Genomic DNA, 18,718 nt, shown 5'->3' on the forward strand with positions numbered 1-18,718 from the left:
CCGCCGAATCTGCCATTCCCCATTCCTGTGGGTCCCCTCGGCGGAAGGCTGTGCCTTGGTGGTCGCCTGAGATCGCTGAAGCGATTAAAGATCGCCGGCGGGCGCTCCAGCGTCACAAGCGACATCCCTCCTTAGCGCATCTTATCGCCTTCAAACGGCTGCGTGCGCGGGCCCGCCTCCTTATCCGCCAAGGCAAGAAGGAGTGCTGGGAGCGGTATGTGTCCACCATTGGCCTCCATGTTACTCCCTCGCAGGTCTGGGCCAAGATTCGACGCGTCTACGGCTATCGGACCCCTGCCAGCGTCCCTGCGCTCTCACTGAATGGAGCCGTTTGTACCGACTCCGACGTCATTGCAAATCGCTTAGCAGAGCATTTTGCTACGAGTTCCGCTTCTGCGAATTACCCCCAGGCCTTCCGCTCCATTAAAGAGCGGCTGGAACGTCGGCGCCTTTCGTTTCGCACCAACCACCCGGAATCTTACAATGCTCCATTCAGTGAGTGGGAATTTCGCAGTGCCCTAGCTGCTTGCCCTGATACCGCTCCTGGGCCAGATGGCATCCACTGTCAGATGCTGAAACACCTTTCAGTGGACTGCCAGCGGCGCCTTCTCGATCTTTACAACCGTCTTTGGGTCGAGGGGGAGTTTCCGTCGCAATGGCGGGAAGGCATTGTCATCCCCGTTTTGAAACCTGGAAAGACCCCTCTGGAGGTGGACAGCTACCGTCCCATTAGCCTCACCAACGTTATGTGCAAGCTTCTCGAACGGATGGTGAGCCGGCGCTTGCATTGGGTACTGGAGTCTCGGGGCCTTCTGGCTCCGTCTCAGGGTGGGTTCCGTAAAGGCCGCTCCGCCACCGACAATCTGGTGAGCCTGGAGACTGCCATCCGTACTGCCTTTGCCCGCCGTCAGCACCTGGTCGCTGTCTTTTTCGACATGCGGAAGGCGTACGATACGACATGGCGTCATCACATTCTTTCTACGCTTCATGGATGGGGTCTTCGGGGTCCTCTGCCGATTTTTATCCGCAATTTTCTGTTGTGTCGTACCTTCCGCGTGCAAGTCGCGGCCTCATATAGTTCCTCCCACGTCCAGGAGAACGGTGTGCCACAGGGCTCTGTTTTAAGTGTCTGTCTGTTTTTAATAGCCATTAACGGGCTTGCTGCGGCCGTGGGAAATTCTGTCTCCGCTTCCCTGTATGCTGACGACTTCTGCCTTTATTACAGCTCTACTGGCATTGCAGCTGTTGAACGTCAGCTACAGGGCGCTATCCGTAAGGCGCAGTCTTGGGCTGTAGCGCATGGCTTTCAGTTTTCGGCAGCCAAGACCTGCGTTATGCATTTCTGCCGGCGCCGAACAGTCCATCCTGAGCCGCGGCTTTATCTTGCCGACGAACTCCTTGCTGTGGTGGAGACCCACAGGTTTTTGGGGGTGGTTTTCGATGCCCGGTTGACTTGGCTGCCTCATATCCGGCAGCTCAAACAGACGTGTTGGCGGCATCTCAATGCACTCCGGTGTTTGAGCCACACCCGCTGGGGAGCCGACCGCTCTACCCTGCTACGGCTCTACCAGGCGTTAATTCAGTCCCGTCTGGATTATGGGTGCCTGGCATATGGCTCAGCCTCCCCGTCTGCGTTGCGGGTGCTGGACCCAATTCTCCACAGCGGGATACGCCTTGCCACTGGTGCTTTCCGCACCAGCCCTGTGGACAGCTTACTCGTGGAGGCAGGTGTCCCTCCCCTGCGGTTCCGACGCCAACGTTTGCTGGCCGCTTATGCTGCCCATGTTCTCAGCTCGCCCGGGCATCCAAATTATCGTCTCCTGTTCCCGCGATCGGTCGTCCATCTGCCAGATGGTCGGCCCCGGTCTGGTTGTACAATAGCGGTCCGCGTCAAGGCGCTTCTCTCTGGGCTTCAGGTTTTCACTGTTCCACCTACTTTCCGGGCTACTTTGCATACACCCCCATGGTGTGTTCGTCGCCCTTGCCTTCGGCTGGACCTGGCACAGGGCCCGAAGGACTCAGTCCCTCCAGAGGCCTTCCGCCGCCGCTTTTATTCTATCCTGGCCACGTATCAGGGCTCTGGTGTTGTCTACACTGATGGTTCGATGGTTGCTGGTCGTGTCGGGTATGCGCTCACTCTAGGGGACCGTTCCGAACAACGTTCCTTGCCGGATGGCTGCAGCGTTTACACTGCTGAACTGGTCGCTATCTTTCGTGCCCTAGAGTATATCCGCTCCTGCTCAGGTGAGTCCTTCGTTATCTGTAGCGATTCCCTGAGCGGTTTACGAGCTCTCGACCAGTGTTTCCCTCGTTCTCGTTTGGTGATGGCTATCCACGAGTCTCTGCATACTCTCGCCTGTTGCGGCCGCTCTGTGGTCTTTGTGTGGACCCCCGGTCATGTCGGTATCCCGGGTAACGAACATGTTGACCGCCTGGCGAAAGAGGCCACCACCAAGCCATCTCTGGCCCTTGGCCTCCCTGAGACCGATTTGCGGGCAGTCTTCCGCCGCAAAATCTTGGCGCTATGGAACGAGGACTGGCGCGAACTGCCATTGTCCAATACACTCCGTGCTGTCAAGGAGACGACGGCTGTGTGGCGGTCTTCCCTGCGAGCCACTCGCAGGGAATCGGTAGTTCTTTGCCGGCTCCGCATTGGCCACTCCCGGCTGACACACAGTTATTTACTGCGCCGGGAGGACCCTCCTGTATGTCGCTGCGGGGCGGCTTTGACAGTGGCCCACATTCTGTTGGCCTGCCCCCTTTTAGCTGTGGTCCGGCAGACATTTGCGCTGCCTGATACGCTCCCTGCCCTTTTAACAGACGACTCCACTATGGCTGACTTAGTTTTACGTTTTATTCGGGCAGGGGGATTTTATCATTTAATCTGAGTGTTTCTGTTTTATTTTATTGTTTTGTGTCGACTCTGGCCTTTGGCCTATGATTTTACACTGATTTTTTAATGTGTTTCTAAGTGGTTGGCTTTTCCTTTTTTATTTCTATGGTCGGCCAACCACCGTCCATCTCTATGTGGTTTTCGTTCGTTTTGTCTTGTCTTTGTCTCAGTCTATCCTGTTCTGTATCGTCTGTGATCTCTTCTGTTCCTCGTTTTTGTTCTCTGTGGGTGTTCTATGTCTTTGGAAAAAGGGACCGATGACCATGGCAGTCTGGTCCCTTTAATCCCCCAAACCAACCAACCAACCAACCGTGGCATGTCAAAAGTTTGAACGTGGTAGGGAAACCAGAGAATCTGAAAAGGAAAGTGGTAAGGTTCAATATACACTCCTGGAAATGGAAAAAAGAACACATTGACACCGGTGTGTCAGACCCACCATACTTGCTCCGGACACTGCGAGAGGGCTGTACAAGCAATGATCACACGCACGGCACAGCGGACACACCAGGAACCGCGGTGTTGGCCGTCGAATGGCGCTAGCTGCGCAGCATTTGTGCACCGCCGCCGTCAGTGTCAGCCAGTTTGCCGTGGCATACAGAGCTCCATCGCAGTCTTTAACACTGGTAGCATGCCGCGACTGCGTGGACGTGAACCGTATGTGCAGTTGACAGACTTTGAGCGAGGGCGTATAGTGGGCATGCGGGAGGCCGGGTGGACGTACCGCCGAATTGCTCAACACGTGGGGCGTGAGGTCTCCACAGTACATCGATGTTGTCGCCAGTGGTCGGCGGAAGGTGCACGTGCCCGTCGACCTGGGACCGGACCGCAGCGACGCACGGATGCACGCCAAGACCGTAGGATCCTACGCAGTGCCGTAGGGGATCGCACCGCCACTTCCCAGCAAATTAGGGACACTGTTGCTCCTGGGGTATCGGAGAGGACCATTCGCAACCGTCTCCATGAAGCTGGGCTACGGTCCCGCACACCGTTAGGCCGTCTTCCGCTCACGCCCCAACATCGTGCAGCCCGCCTCCAGTGGTGTCGCGACAGGCGTGAATGGAGGGACGAATGGAGACGTGTCGTCTTCAGCGATGAGAGTCGCTTCTGCCTTGGTGCCAATGATGGTCGTATGCGTGTTTGGCGCCGTGCAGGTGAGCGCCACAATCAGGACTGCATACGACCGAGGCACACAGGGCCAACACCCGGCATCATGGTGTGGGGAGCGATCTCCTACACTGGCCGTACACCACTGGTGATCGTCGAGGGGACACTGAATAGTGCACGGTACATCCAAACCATCATCGAACCCATCGTTCTATCATTCCTAGACCGGCAAGGGAACTTGCTGTTCCAACAGGACAATGCACGTCCGCATGTATCCCGTGCCACCCAACGTGCTCTAGAAGGTATAAGTCAACTACCCTGGCCAGCAAGATCTCCGGATCTGTCCCCCATTGAGCATGTTTGGGACTGGATGAAGCGTCGTCTCACGCGGTCTGCACGTCCAGCACGAACGCTGGTCCAACTGAGGCGCCAGGTGGAAATGGCATGGCAAGCCGTTCCACAGGACTACATCCAGCATCTCTACGATCGTCTCCATGGGAGAATAGCAGCCTGCATTGCTGCGAAAGGTGGATATACACTGTACCAGTGCCGACATTGTGCATGCTCTGTTGCCTATATCTATGTGCCTGTGGTTTTGTCAGTGTGATCATGTGATGTATCTGACCCCAGGAATGTGTCAATAAAGTTTCCCCTTCCTGGGACAATGAAGTCACGGTGTTCTTATTTCAATTTCCAGGAGTGTAGATATAGTGGGCTTCAGTGAAGTGGAATGAAAAGAAGACAAGGATTTCTGGTCAAATGGGTATAGTGTAATATCAACAGCAGCAGAAAATGGTACAAAGGCAGTAGGATTCGTTATGAGTACAAAGGCTGGGCTGAGGCTGAATTACTGTGAACATTTCAGTGGTAGGGTTGTTCTCATCAGAATTGACAGTAAACCAACGCCGACAGTAGCAGTTCAGGAAATTTTTGTTAAGTTCCTATGCGACCATGGGACCAAACTGCTGAGGTCAGGCCGGCCGGAGTGGCCGAGCGGTTCTAGGCGCAACAGTCTGGAACCGCGTGACCGCTACGGTCGCAGGTTCGAATCCTGCCTCGGGCATGGATGTGTGTGATGTCCTTAGGTTAGTTAAGTTTAAGTAGTTCTAAGTTCTAGGGGACTGATGACCTCAGCAGTTAAGTCCCATAGTGCTCAGAGCCATCTGAACCATTTTTTTTGCTGAGGTCATCGGTCCCTAGGCGTACACACTACGCAATCTAACATAAACTGACTTACACTAGGGACAACACACACACCCATGCCTGAGTGGACTCGAACCTCCGACGGGGAGGCGGGGGCGGGGGGGGGGGGGGACCGCGTGAACCGTGGCAAGGTGCCCTAGAACGCTCGGCTACCCCGCGTAACAATAGTTCAGGTATACACGTCCAAGCCGAAGATGAAGATGTAGGGAAATTATATGGGCTATTGAATGGGTAATTCAGTACGTAAAGCGAGACGAAAATCCAATAGTCATGGCGGATTGCAATGTGTTTGTAGGGGAAAGAGTAGAAGAAAGGGTTACTGGCGAATATGGACTTGGCACTAGGAATGAAAGAGGAGAAAAGCTAATTGAGTTCAGCAACATATTTCAGCTGGGAGATACAGGAAGATTTCAGTTAGATTACATCATGGTTACCAGAGATTCTGAAATCAGATAACGAATTGTAAGGCGTATCCAGGAGCAAATATAGACTCAGATCACAATTTAGTACCAAACGAGGTGGCACAGTGGATAGCACACTGGACTCTCATTCGGGAGGACGATGGTTGAAACCCGCGACCGGCAATCCTGCTTTACGTTTTGACAAATTTGCTTCCCCAGCCTCCTCTAATCCCATGAGTTCGATGACCTCACTGTCTGGTCCCATCCCCCAAATCAACCAACCAATCAACCAGTCACGATTTAGTAGTGATGAAGAGTAGGCTGAAGTTCAGGAGATTAATCACGAAAAATTAGTGCGCAAGGAAGTGGCATACGGAAGTATTTAGGAACGAGGAGATAGGATTGAAGTTCCCTTAGACTATATATAATGCGATAAGGAGTGGCTCAGTAGGCAGTTTGGCTGAAGAGGAAAGGACATGTCAAAAACGACAATCACAGAAGTTGGAAAGAACAACAAAGGCGCGAAGAAGGTAACTGCGAAGAAATCATGGGTAACAGAAGAAATACTTCAGTTGATCGATGAAAGAATGAAGTACAAAAATGTTCACCGAAGTTCAGGAATACAGAACAAGTAACTTAGTAATGAAATAAATAGCAAGCGCAGGGAAGCTAAAGCGAAATGGGTGCAGGAAAAATGTGAAGAAATCGAAACAGAAATAATAGTTCTAAGGACTGACTTAGCATACAGAAAAGTTAAAAGAACATTCTGTGAAATTAAATCGGGGTTTGATGATGGTTTGTGGGGCGCTCTACTGCATAGTCATCAGCGCCCGTACAAAGGCCCAATTTTAACAGAGTCCAATTTCTTTTACACAGTCCAGTCTAGCCACGGTCACGAATGATGATGATGATGATGATGATGATGATGATGAAATGATGAGGACAACACAAACACCCAGTCCCCAGGCAGAGAAAATCCCCAACTCGGCCGGGAATCGAACCCAGTTCCCCGTGATCCAGAGGCAGAAAGCTGGAGTGGTAACATCACGAGTGCTATGGGAGTTCCACTGTTAAATGCAGAGCAGAGAGTAGATAGGTGGAAGGAATGCATTGATGTTTTCTATGAGGGGGACGACCTGTCTGATGATATACAGAAGAATGGGACGGAAAATTGATGTGTTACATGACGATCAGTTTGGTTTTAGGAAATGTAAATGCAACAAAGAGGCAATTCTGACGTTGCGGTTGATAACGGAAGCATGACTGAAGACAAATCAAGAAACTTTCATAAGATTTTGAGACCTGGAGAAAGCGTCCGACAATGCAAAACGGTGCAAAACGTTCGAAATTCTCAAAAAAATAGGGGTAAGGTATACAGAAAGATGAATAATACAACGAAGAATCAATTATGGAAATAAAAGAAAAATTCAATGTGAAAGGATATAAATGATAAGATTCGGTGATGACGTTGCTATCCTCAATGGAAGTGAAGAAGACTAATAGGATCTGCTGAATGGAATGAACAATCTAATGAGTACAAGATACGGATTGAGAGTAAATCTAACAAAGACGAAACTAATGAGCAGTAGTAGAAATGAAACATCGAGGAAACATCAGGATCGGAAAATTTGTGGTAAGGACTATGGGACCAAATTGCTGAGGTCATCGGTCCCTAGCCTTACGCACTACGTAATCTAACTCAAACCAGTTTACGCTAAGGACAACACACACACCCATCCCCAAGGGAGGACTCGAACCTCCGACGAGGGGAGCCACGCGAACCGTGACAAGACGCTTTGGACCGCACGGCTACCCCGCACCGCACAGGACTGGTGATCACGAAATAATGAAGTTAAGCAATTCTGCTACAAAGGCAGCAAAATAATCCATGACGGACGGAGCATGGAGGACATAAAAGGCAGACTAGCACTGGCAAAAAGGGCATTTCGTATCCTGAAGCCAAGTTGTCCTGGCTGCACAGTAATTTGACAAACAGAAGAGTTGTCTTGGTTCAATCCTAGGTTGTGAAGTCAGTCCTACCAATCCATTTGAAGGTCCCTTTGTGTAGTTTCCCACATTCATCCAGTCGAATGCTGGACCTGTCCACCCTCCTTCCAACGAACCCAAAAATGTAGCTTTCAAAATACATTTTGCTCAGCTTCAGTTAGGCCACTCAACATTAAAAATGGAAGTACGGAAGTAAGGCAATAAATCCTTTAACGTGATCAGATACGAAATTTCGTAAGTGAACATTGTTAAAGGATTCATCAAAGTTGTACAAGTGTTTTGTAAAGCTTATTACCTGTTTCTCTGATTCGTGAAACATTAACTTTATATCCAGCAGTATTTCCCACACGTTCTGAATTTTTATCTTTCAGTTTTTTATAATTTCAGAATAGCCTAGCAGTACAGGAATATAATAAACTTTTGTGGATATTTTCTGCCTATATTCGTTAACTAACTGCTTACCCTGGAGGTAATCATAAAAGTTCAGAGTGTTGAACAAAAAAGGTAGCATCTGTATTTATAGTAATTGTATCAAAAGATTGCATACATCAATGAACAGTGTATATCATTTCGGTACCAAAGTTGTTGTTGTTGTTGTCTTCAGTCCAGAGGCTGGTATGATGCAGCTCTCCATGCTATTCTATCCTGTGCAAGCTTTTTCATCTCCGAGTAACTACTGCAACCTACATCCTTCTGAATGTGCTTAGTATATTCATCCCTTGGTCTCCCTCAACGATCTTTTCCCTCCACACTTCCCTCCAATACTAAATTGGTGATCCCTTGATGCCTCAGAAAGTGTCCTACCAATCGATTCCTTCTTTTAGTCAGGTTGTGCCACAAATTCCTCCTCTCCCCAATTCTATTCAGTACCTCCTCATTAGTCACGTGATCTACCCATCTAATCTTCTGTAACACGACATTTTGAAAGCTTCTATTCTCTTCCGGTCTAAACTATTTCTCGTCCATGTTTCACTTCCATACATGGCTACACTCCACACGAATACTTTCAGAAAAGACTTCCTGACGCTTAAGCCAATACTCGATGTTAAGAGATTTCTCTTCTTCAGAAACACTTGTCTTGCCATTGCCAGTCTACATTTTATATCATTTCTACTTCGATCATGTAATCTTACCCTCCCGCACATGATTATTAAATTAGTCTTAGTCTCTTCATTATTTTCAAAAGCTTCGAGAGGCGTAATATATAAAAAAGACAAACTTTTTTACTTATCTTCATTTTCTCTTCTTGTTGTTTGCTCCAATTATTGTGTCTATGGGTACATTCTTGCGACTGAAATTTTGACTTAACGTTGTGGGTTTCTGATTACTAAATAACTGGTGAAGATTTGCCTGTATATTTCTTGAATTTTATTCTTTGTCACATCCTTCCATATCACACCGTCTTTACATTTTCCAGTTTCAGAAAAACCAATAATTACATTGTTGTTGACAAACTTAGAAAAACGTCTACTTCCATCAGGGGCATGCCCACTACTCCTTACATTCTGTGGTTCTCACAATATTCCAAAGAGTTGACAAAACAAAAGAATTCACAAACTTTCACGACAAAAGAAGAATCATCACCAAAATATAACATTATGTTATAAATGAATCCAGAAATAAATTTAATATTTCGCGTTACATTGTGCAATTAATAATATGAACTTTTTAAGTATACCAGAAATTTCGTAATTTCAAATATATTTAAGAGAAGAGTAATTTTAACTCTAAGTACAGAATACTAAGCAACTGATTTCTTTTTACATATTTTAGCCCGAAACATAACACATCGGTTAAACAGCTGATATAATGTTCACCTACACAAGAATCGACAATATACATGGTAACGGCTATTTCTATAAAAAGGTAGTGTTAGATGAGGATGTCCCATTACAATCATCATCAGTTATTTTGCTCCCCAAATAGCAAAACTCGTCTACTACTCCAAGTGTCTCAATTCCTATTCTAACTACTTCAGCATCACCCGATTTAGTTCGACTACATTCCATTATCCTCGTCTTGCTTTTGTTGATGTTCATCTCACATTCTCCATTCAGGACACTGTCCATTCCGTTCAACTTCTCCTCCAGGTCCTTTGCTGTCTCTGAAAGAATTTCAATGTCATCGGCAAACCTCAAGGTTTTTCTTTCTTCTACGTGTATTTTAATTCCTATTCCAAATTTCGCTTTTGTTTCCTTTACTGCTTGCTCAATATACAGATTGAACAACATCGCGGATAGGTTACAGCCCTGTCCCACACCCTTTTAAACCACTGCTTCCCTCTCATGCCACTCGACTCTTATAACTGCCATTTGGTTTCTGTACAAATTGTAAATATCCTTTCGCAACCTGTATCTTACCGCTGCCACCTTCACAGTTTTAAATAGAGTATTCCAGTCAACATTGGCAAAATCTTTCCCTATGTCTACAAATACTAGAAATGTAGGTTTGCCTTTCCTTAACCTGTATTCTAAGATAAATCGTAGGGTCATTATTGCCTCGCATGTTCCAACATTTCTATGGAATCCAAACTGATCTTTCGCAAGGTCGGCTTCTACCAGGTTTCCCATTCGTCGGTAAAGAATTCGTGTTAGTATTTTGCAACCACGACTTATTAAACTGATAGTTCGGTAATTTTCACACTTGTCAACACCTGCTTTCTTTGGGATTGGAATTATTATATTTTTCTTAAAGTCTGAGGATATTTCGTCGGTCTCATACATCTTGCTCACCAGATGGAAGAGTTTTGTCATGGCTGGCTCTCCCAAGGCTATCAGCAGTTCTAATGGACTGTTGTCTGCTCCTGGGGCCTATCAGTGCTCTGCCAAATTCTTCACACGGCATGATGTCTCCCATTTCAACTTAATCTATGTCCTCTTCCAGTTCCATAATATTGCCCTCAGGTACATCGCTCTTATATAGCCGCTCTGGTTACTCCTTCCACCTTTCTGCCTTCCCTTCTTTGCTTAGAACTGATTTTCCATCTGAGCTCTTGATATTCATACAAGTGGTTCTCCTTTCTCCACAGGTCTCTTTAATTTTTCTATAGGCAGTATCTATCTTACCCTTAGTGATGTATGCCTTTACTTCTTTACATTTGTCCTCTAGCCATCCTTTTTAGCCTTTTTGAGACATTTGTATTCCTTTTCGTCAGTTCCATTAACTGCATTTTTATAGTTTCTTCTTTCATCAATTAAATTCAATATCTCTTCTGTTATCCAAGGATTTCTACTAGCCCTGGTCTTTTTACCTATTTGAATCTCTACTGCATTCTCTACTCCATCTCTCAATGCTATCCATTCTTCAAAATGGTTCAAATGGCTCTGAGCACTATGGGACTCAACATCTGAGGTCATCAGTCCCCTTGAACTTAGAACTAATTAAACCTAACTAACCTAAAGGCATCACACACATCCATGCCCGAGGCAGGATTCGAACCTGCGACCGATGCAGTCGCGCGGTTCCTGACTGAAGCGCCTAGAAACGCTCGGCCACAACGGCTCTTCTACTATATTTCTTTCCCAAGCATTTGTCACTCGTTCCCTAATACTCTTTCTGAAACTCTCTACAACCTCTGGTTGGTTGGTTGGTTTGGGGGATTAAAGGGACCAGACTGCCATGGTCATCGGTCCCTACAACCTCTGGTTCGTGCAGTTTATCTAGCTCCCATCTCCTTAAATTCCTACCTTTTTGCAGTTTCTTAAGTTTTAATCTACAGTTCATAACCAGTAAATTGTGGTCAGAGTCCACATCTGCCCCTGGAAATGGCTTACAATTTAAAACCTGGTTCCTAAATCTCTGTCTTACCATTATACACTCTATCTGAAATCTTCCAGTGTCTCCTCTCCTCTTCCACGTATACAAGCTTCTTTCATGATTCTTAAACCAAGTGTTAGCTATGATTAACTTATGATCTGCGCAGAATTCTACCAGACGGCTTCTTCTTACATTCCTTACCCCCCCCCCCCCCCCCAGTCCACATTACCTACTACTTTTCTCTCTCCTCCATTCCCTACTAACGAATTCCAGTCCCCCAAGACTATTAAATTTTCGTCTCCCTTAACTATCTGAATAATTTCTTTTATCGCATCATACATTTTTTCAATCTCTTCATCATCTGTGGAACTAGTTGGCATACAAACTTCTACAACTGTGGTAGGCGTGGGCTTCGTGTCTGTCTTGGCCACAGTGATGCATTCAATATGCTGTTCGTAGTAGCTTACCAGAGCTCCCATTTTTTTATTCATTACTAAACCTACTCCTGCATTACCCCTATTTCATTTTGTATTTACGAGTATAACCCTGTATTCACCTGACGAGAAGTCTTTTTCCTCCTGCCACCGAACTTCACCAATTCCCACTATATCTAAGTTCAACCCATCCAGTTCCCTTTTTAAATTTTTTAACCTACCTGCCCGACTAAGGAATCTGACATTCTACGCTCCGATCCGTAGAACGCCAGTTTTCTTTCTCCTGATAACAACGTAATGCTGAGTAGTCCCCACCCGGAGATCCGAATGGTGGACTATTTTACCTCCGGAATATTTTACCCAAGAAGGTGCCATCGTCTTAACCATATAGCAAAGCTGTATGTCCTCGGAAAAAAATTAAGGCTGTAGTTTCCCCTTGCTTTCAGCCGTTCGCAGTACCAGCACAGCAAAGCCGTTTTGGTTAGTGTTACAAGGCCAGACCAGTCAATCATCCAGACTGTTGCCCTTGCAACTACTGAAAAGGCTGCTGCCCCTCTTCAGTATCCACACGTTTGTCTTGCCTCTCAACAGATACCCCTCCGTTGTGGTTGTACCTACGGTGCGGCACGCAAGCCTCCCCACCAATGGCAAGGTCCATGGTTGATGGGGGGGGGGGGGGGAACAAAGTAATATACCTTAAATGTAGCAAGTTGATATATAGCAATCGTCTTCGCCACCTTCCTCTTTTGCACTTCAGTGCTTAGGCAACATACCTGTTCCGACTTCACATAATCAGTTCCATCTTCTTTTCGGTCGCCCCACATCTCTTCTTCCTCAGGGCTCGCACATCGCACTTCTTTACAAAGGGCTCGCACTTCATTACAGTGACTCGAATTCTGTCTTCATCCGTCCGCTGTTGTCTCCATTCTTCCCTGTGTTCTCTAATTTCTCATTTAAATTATAAATTCCCAGTTCGGCCTGGATGTCATCACTTTTTGTGGTTCCTCCTTGAGTAATCTTTGACAGTTCTTAAAAAATGCCGTTTCTGCTGACTGTATGTTATTTTTATCTCTGTTACCCTCACTCCACCTTTCGCTGCCTGAGAGCAGCACAGGTACTGTCATTGTTTTATAGCGTTTCAAATTCGGGCTTCTTAAACTATATTTATGTTTCGTTTATACTTCTATATGTACGTTGGAATTTGTTGGTCTTGTTTTTTTATGTCTTTGTGTATGTCCAGATTTACGTTACTGCCTAAGTAACTCAAGTGCCTCGTTTTCTATAACAATCTTAGATAGAACGTGAAATTTTCCTTAGTGGGCCTCAGCTTTCGTTTTATTAGTGGATATTTTTAGTTTGTAATGTTATCATCTGCATACACCATAGCATATACACTATGTGGTCAGAGGTATCCGGACACATCCAAACACATACGTTTTTCGTATTAGGGACATTCTGCCGCCACCCACTGCCAGGTACTCCATGTCAGTGACTTCAGTAGTCATTAGACACCGTCAGAGAGCAGAATGGGGCGCTCCGCGGACCTCACGAACCTCGAATATGGTCACGTGATTGGCTGTCACTTGTGTTATACGTCTGTACGCGAGATTTCCACACTCCTAAACATCCCTAGGTCCACTGTTGCAGATGTGATAGTGAAGTGGAAACATGAAGGGACACGTACGGCACAAAACCGTACAGGCTGGCAGAGCCCGCCGACCGTTGAAGAGGGTTGTGGTGTGTAGTGGGCAGGCATCTATCCAGACCATCACACAGGAATTCCAAATCGCATCAGGATCCACTGCAACTATTATGGCAGTTAGGCAGGACGTGAGAAAACTTGGATTTCATGGTCGAGCGGCTGCTCGCAAGCCATACGTCACGCCGGTAAATGCCAAACGACTCCTCGCTTGGTGTAAGGAGCGTAAACATAGAACAATTGATCAGTGTAAAAATGTTGTGTGGAGTGACGAATCACGGTACACAATGTGGCGGTCCAATGGCAGGCTGTGGGTATGGCGAATGCCTGGTGGACGTCATCTACCAGCGTGTGAAGTGCCAACAATCAAATTCGGAGGCGTTGGTGTTATGGTGTGGTCGTGTTTTTCATGGAGGGGGCTTGCACCCCTTGTTGTTTTGTGTGGCACTATCACACACGGATGTTTTAAGCACCATTTTGCTTCCCACTGTTGAAGAACAATTCGGGAATGGCGATTGCATCTTTCAACACGATCTAGCACCTGTTCATAATGCACGATCTGTGGCGGAGTGGTTACACGACAGTAACATCCCTGTAATGGACTGGCCTGCACAGAGCCTTGACCTGAATCCTATAGAACACCTTTGGTATGTTTTGGAACGCCGACATCGTGCCAGACCTCACCGACCGACACCGATACCTCTCCTCAGTGCAGCACTCCGTGAAGAATGGGGTGCCATTTCCCAAGAAACGTTCTAGCACCAGACTGAAGTTATGCCTACGAGAGTGGAAGCTACCATCAAAGCTAAGGGTGGGCCAACAACATATTGAATTCCAGTATTACCGATGGTGGGCGCCACGAACTTGTAAGTCATTTTCAGCCAGGTGTCCGGATACTTTTTATCACATAGTATAGATGATAGTTCCTTCTTAGCTGTATACCTTCATGGACTTCCTTATTATCTTATGAGATCCTCAGTACAGACATTAAAAAGACTTGGCAACATACTGCATCCTTGTCTGACATCTTGATTTATTATTATTCCGTTCGTGTTTGAAGTTCCAGTACTTGATTGTTTTGGTGTCTTCAACATATGCATCTAATTACTCGCATGAGATGCACGGGATGTATTCACTTGTCCGTTATTGTCCGTAGTCTCTTTCTAATGATGGAGTCCAAGGATGTTTCGAAGTCATTGAAAGCAATTAGTGTTTCTAAACTGACTTCTCGTCGTCTTTGTAAAATTACGACCTTCCTTTGCACTTCACCGAAACGTGTATGTTACTACTTTAAAGTGACTTTATCATTTTTTAGTAAGCTTTATAAACTGCATTCGTGAGACGTGTACCCATGTAATTGTCACATACATTTCTTCGGCTCTTTTTTAAAAATAGAAATTAACTTCGGCCGATTTTCAATCATCAGGAATTTTACAACATCGCCAGCATTCATTAAATAATTAGTTATCAATCGTTTGAGATACGACTGGTTTTTTATACTTACTGTCAGAATTAGTTCTGTGGACATGACACGTTTTGAAACTTGCCGATTCAGTTACATAAAAACGTGGCATTTTAGATTTTTACCCCCTGTCCGATAAATTTGTGCGGATGCCCATGGCGCACACCTTTAGTACTACATGATAAGGGTATCGTGTATATTATATTACAGGTTCTGCTCTTCTTTCAGTAGCGAAGGCTTTCTGGTTAAACTTTCGTTGGTGTTCAATAATTTGTAAAGTACAGCGATAGTAATCATGTGTGCTTCCCCAAAAACCGTTTCTCCTTCAGTACGTAACTATTCAGCCTGTTGTTTGTGAATTGCGTTTGTGACGAGTGCAATTCTTCGTTTGCAGACCCAGAGTGCGGGCAGCTGCCAGACGAGCTGAACGCGACGTGGCCCACGGCGCAGTCGGAACTCGTGAGGACGACCTCGGTGGTGAGCATCGCCTACCTGGCAGTCGGCACCGCCTGGGCGCTCCTCTCCCTGCCGCTGCTCGGTCAGTAGCTGCTCGCAGAGCACCACTACTTGCTCGGGCTTTCCCGGTCGGTACCGGCTTTCACTGATCAAAAGTATCTAAACACGTGTTGTGGAGTGAGTCCACACTTGACCTTTATGACGGTCTCAGCTCTGCGGGTAAACATTCCATTAGTGAGGTGTGTGAATGTCTGTGGCGGAAAGCCAGCCCACTCTTCGGCAAGAGCCGAGGACGGTGCCGGCCGCTGTGACCGAGCGATTCTAGGCGCTTCAGTCCGGAACCACGCTGCTGCTACGGTCGCAGGTTCGAATTCTGTCTCGGGCATGGATGTGTGTGATGTCCTTAGGTTAGTTAGGTTTACTTAGTTCTAAGTCTAGGGGACTGATGACCTCAGACGTTAAGTCCCATAGTGCTCAGAGCCCGAGGACGGAAAAGGTACTGGTGTTGGGCGTTAGGATCTGGAGCGAAACCGACGTTCTAGCTCGTCCCACAGGTGTTTCGTTTGTTTCATGTCGCTACTCTGGGCAGGCTAGTCCATTTAAGGAATGTTACTTTTGCACAAATAATTGCCTCACAGATATTGCTTTATGACAGCGAGACCCAGGAAAAGGATCGGGATTAATTTAAGAAAAACACGTGGAAGGATGGCCGAACTTGATGCGTCATTTATCATTCGCAAACAAATACTTTTGCGCTGAGGCACTAAAGAAATTGGTATAGGCATCCGTATTCAAATACAGAGATATGAAAACAGGCAGAATACGGCGCTGCTGCCGGCAACGCATATATAAGACAACCAGTGTCTGGCGCAGTTGTGAAATCGATTGCTGCTGCTACAGTAGCACATTATCAAGATTTACGTGAGTTTGAACGTAGTGTAATAGTCATCGCACCAGATATGAAACACAGAATTTCCGAGGTAACGGTGAAGTGGGGATCTTCACGTACGACTATTTTACGTGTGTACCTTGAATTGCGGGAATCCGGTTAAACATAAAGTTTTTTGAAGGACATAATCTTTACGCCAATGACTGTTATAAGTTTTTATTATACACTATTGCAACTTCTGCCTTAGACCATTATCAAGTACTGATATTACGGCTTCAAGCCATGTCAACATAATGTAAGCTAACACATTTGTATGTCGTTGTTAATCCTGTTAAATACATTCGTGTCGCTGTTACACAGAGCGAGCAAAAGTATTCAGACATCGTAAAACAACATAATCTGTAAATGCACATGTTCGTTAACCCATCACTAGTCATCCATACATTAGACAACATCTTACATTACGTTGACAATGCTTGAAGCCGTAGTATCAGCACTTGATAATGGCCCAACGCCGAAATTGCAATAGTGTGTAATAAAAACTTATAACAGTAATTGGCGTATAGATTACGTCCTTCAAAAAGTTTTTTATGACTGTGAATCCGAGCTACAACAAGTGTAAACATGAAATCTCCGACATCGATGAGGCCGGAAAAAGATCCTGCAACAACGGGACCAAAGACGACTGAAGAAGTGTTAGGGGTTCAACGTGACAGAAGTGCAACCCTTCCGCAAATTGCTCCAGATTTCAATGCTGGGCCATCAACAAGTGTCAGCGTGCGAACCATTCAACGAACCATCAACGAGATGGGCTTCGTGTTCCCTTGATGACTGCACAACACCATGCTTTACGCCTCACTTGGGCCTGTCAACACCGACATTGGACTGTTGATGACTGAAAACATGTTGCCTGGTCGGACGAGTCTCGTTTCAGATTCTATCGAGCGGATGGACATGTACGGGTGTGCAGACAACCTCATGAATCCAGGACCCTGCATGTCAGCAGGGAACTGTTCTAGCTGGTGGAGGCTCTGTAATGGTGTGGGGCGCATTCAGTTGGAGTGATGTTGGACCCCTGACACGTCTAGATACGACTCTGACGGATGTTACGTGCGTAAGCGTGCTGTGTGTCCATTCATGTCCATTATGCATCCCGATAGACTTGGGAAATTCCAGCAGTACAATGCGACACCCCACACGTTCAGAATTGCTACACAGTTTCTACAGAAACACTCTTCTGTGTTTAAACACTTCCACTGGCCACCAAGCATCCCAAACATGAATCTTCCTGGTAGATTAAAACTGTGTGCCCGACCGAGACTCGAACTCGGGTCCCGAGTTCGAGTCTCGGTCCGGCACACAGTTTTAATCTGCCAGGAAGTTTCATATCAGCGCACATTCCACTGCAGAGTGAAAATCTCATTCTGGACCCCAAACATGATCATTACTGAGCATATCTGGGATGCCTTACAACGTGCTGTTCAGAAGGGATCTCTCGTGCTCTTATTGATTTATAGACAGCCCAGCAGGATTCATGGTGTCAGTTCCCTCCAGCGCTACTTCAGACATTAGTCGAGTCCATGCCACGTCGTGTTGCGGCACTTATGCGTATTAGGCAAGTATATCAGTTTATTTTTCTCTTCAGTGTATTTAATGACATTTCTGTCAAAAGCCAACTAACAGTTGCCAAGATTCTTGCCAAATACATGTAGATAGTTATGGTTTTTAAATTGAAATCACAGTGCATAAGGGCATTTGCAATACGCATAAAATTACAAATTCTACGTGAAGGAAAACATGTCAATTGTGCAACGGAATGGTGGCCCGATTACAAACAGTTAAATGATTTAATAAACCTTTGGCGGCAATCTGTCCGCGTGACTAGCGTCACAACTGAGAGCTAATACCACGACGGGACTTGGATATAAGTTCAAGGAAGTTAAACAAAAAACATTAAAATGCATACACCTCCACTGGTTGTTTTGCTCTCACATAGTGATTGCTACCCACGTGTAAAACCGAAGGAAACAGAAGTACGTCACTGATTTTCCGCAAACCTGTTACACATCAAGTTGAGTAATTAAATAAAATAAACTAGCGGGTCCCTAAAACACTATTAAAACGATAATAACAACTGAACCCTTTCTTTTTTTGAAGAAATCAAGAAATACAGTGCTCAATTTGCCCAACAGGTTTCATCACCCTCCCACAAGTACCATACGATAATAGAAACACTGAGTAAATTACTTCCCGCGACACGATGCCAAAAGAATAACAATAAGCTAGTCAACTTGAGGCTGGAATGGGGGATCCGCAACACCTAGGTGAGGGAAAGCCGCCGAAGTAGAAGTGGAAAACGCCTCCCTGCCCAGGAACAATAGAACAGTAACGCATCAACCGCTGTCGATACAAGG

The 18,718-nt window shown here is 46.2% G+C and overlaps 1 protein-coding gene across 1 annotated transcript in view; it reads left to right on the forward strand.

Annotated features, from left to right (window-relative positions):
- The window catches only part of LOC126481458 (uncharacterized), a 331,508-nt gene that overhangs the window by 83,982 nt on the left and 228,808 nt on the right, over nucleotides 1-18,718 (forward strand). The window contains exon 3 of the mRNA XM_050105231.1: nucleotides 15,354-15,497. Within this exon, the coding sequence (XP_049961188.1) occupies nucleotides 15,354-15,497 (144 nt within the window). The remainder of the gene's footprint in view (nucleotides 1-15,353; nucleotides 15,498-18,718) is intronic.

The sequence above is a fragment of the Schistocerca serialis genome, chromosome 5 (genome assembly GCF_023864345.2).
Source record: "Schistocerca serialis cubense isolate TAMUIC-IGC-003099 chromosome 5, iqSchSeri2.2, whole genome shotgun sequence".
Taxonomy (NCBI): domain Eukaryota; kingdom Metazoa; phylum Arthropoda; class Insecta; order Orthoptera; family Acrididae; genus Schistocerca; species Schistocerca serialis.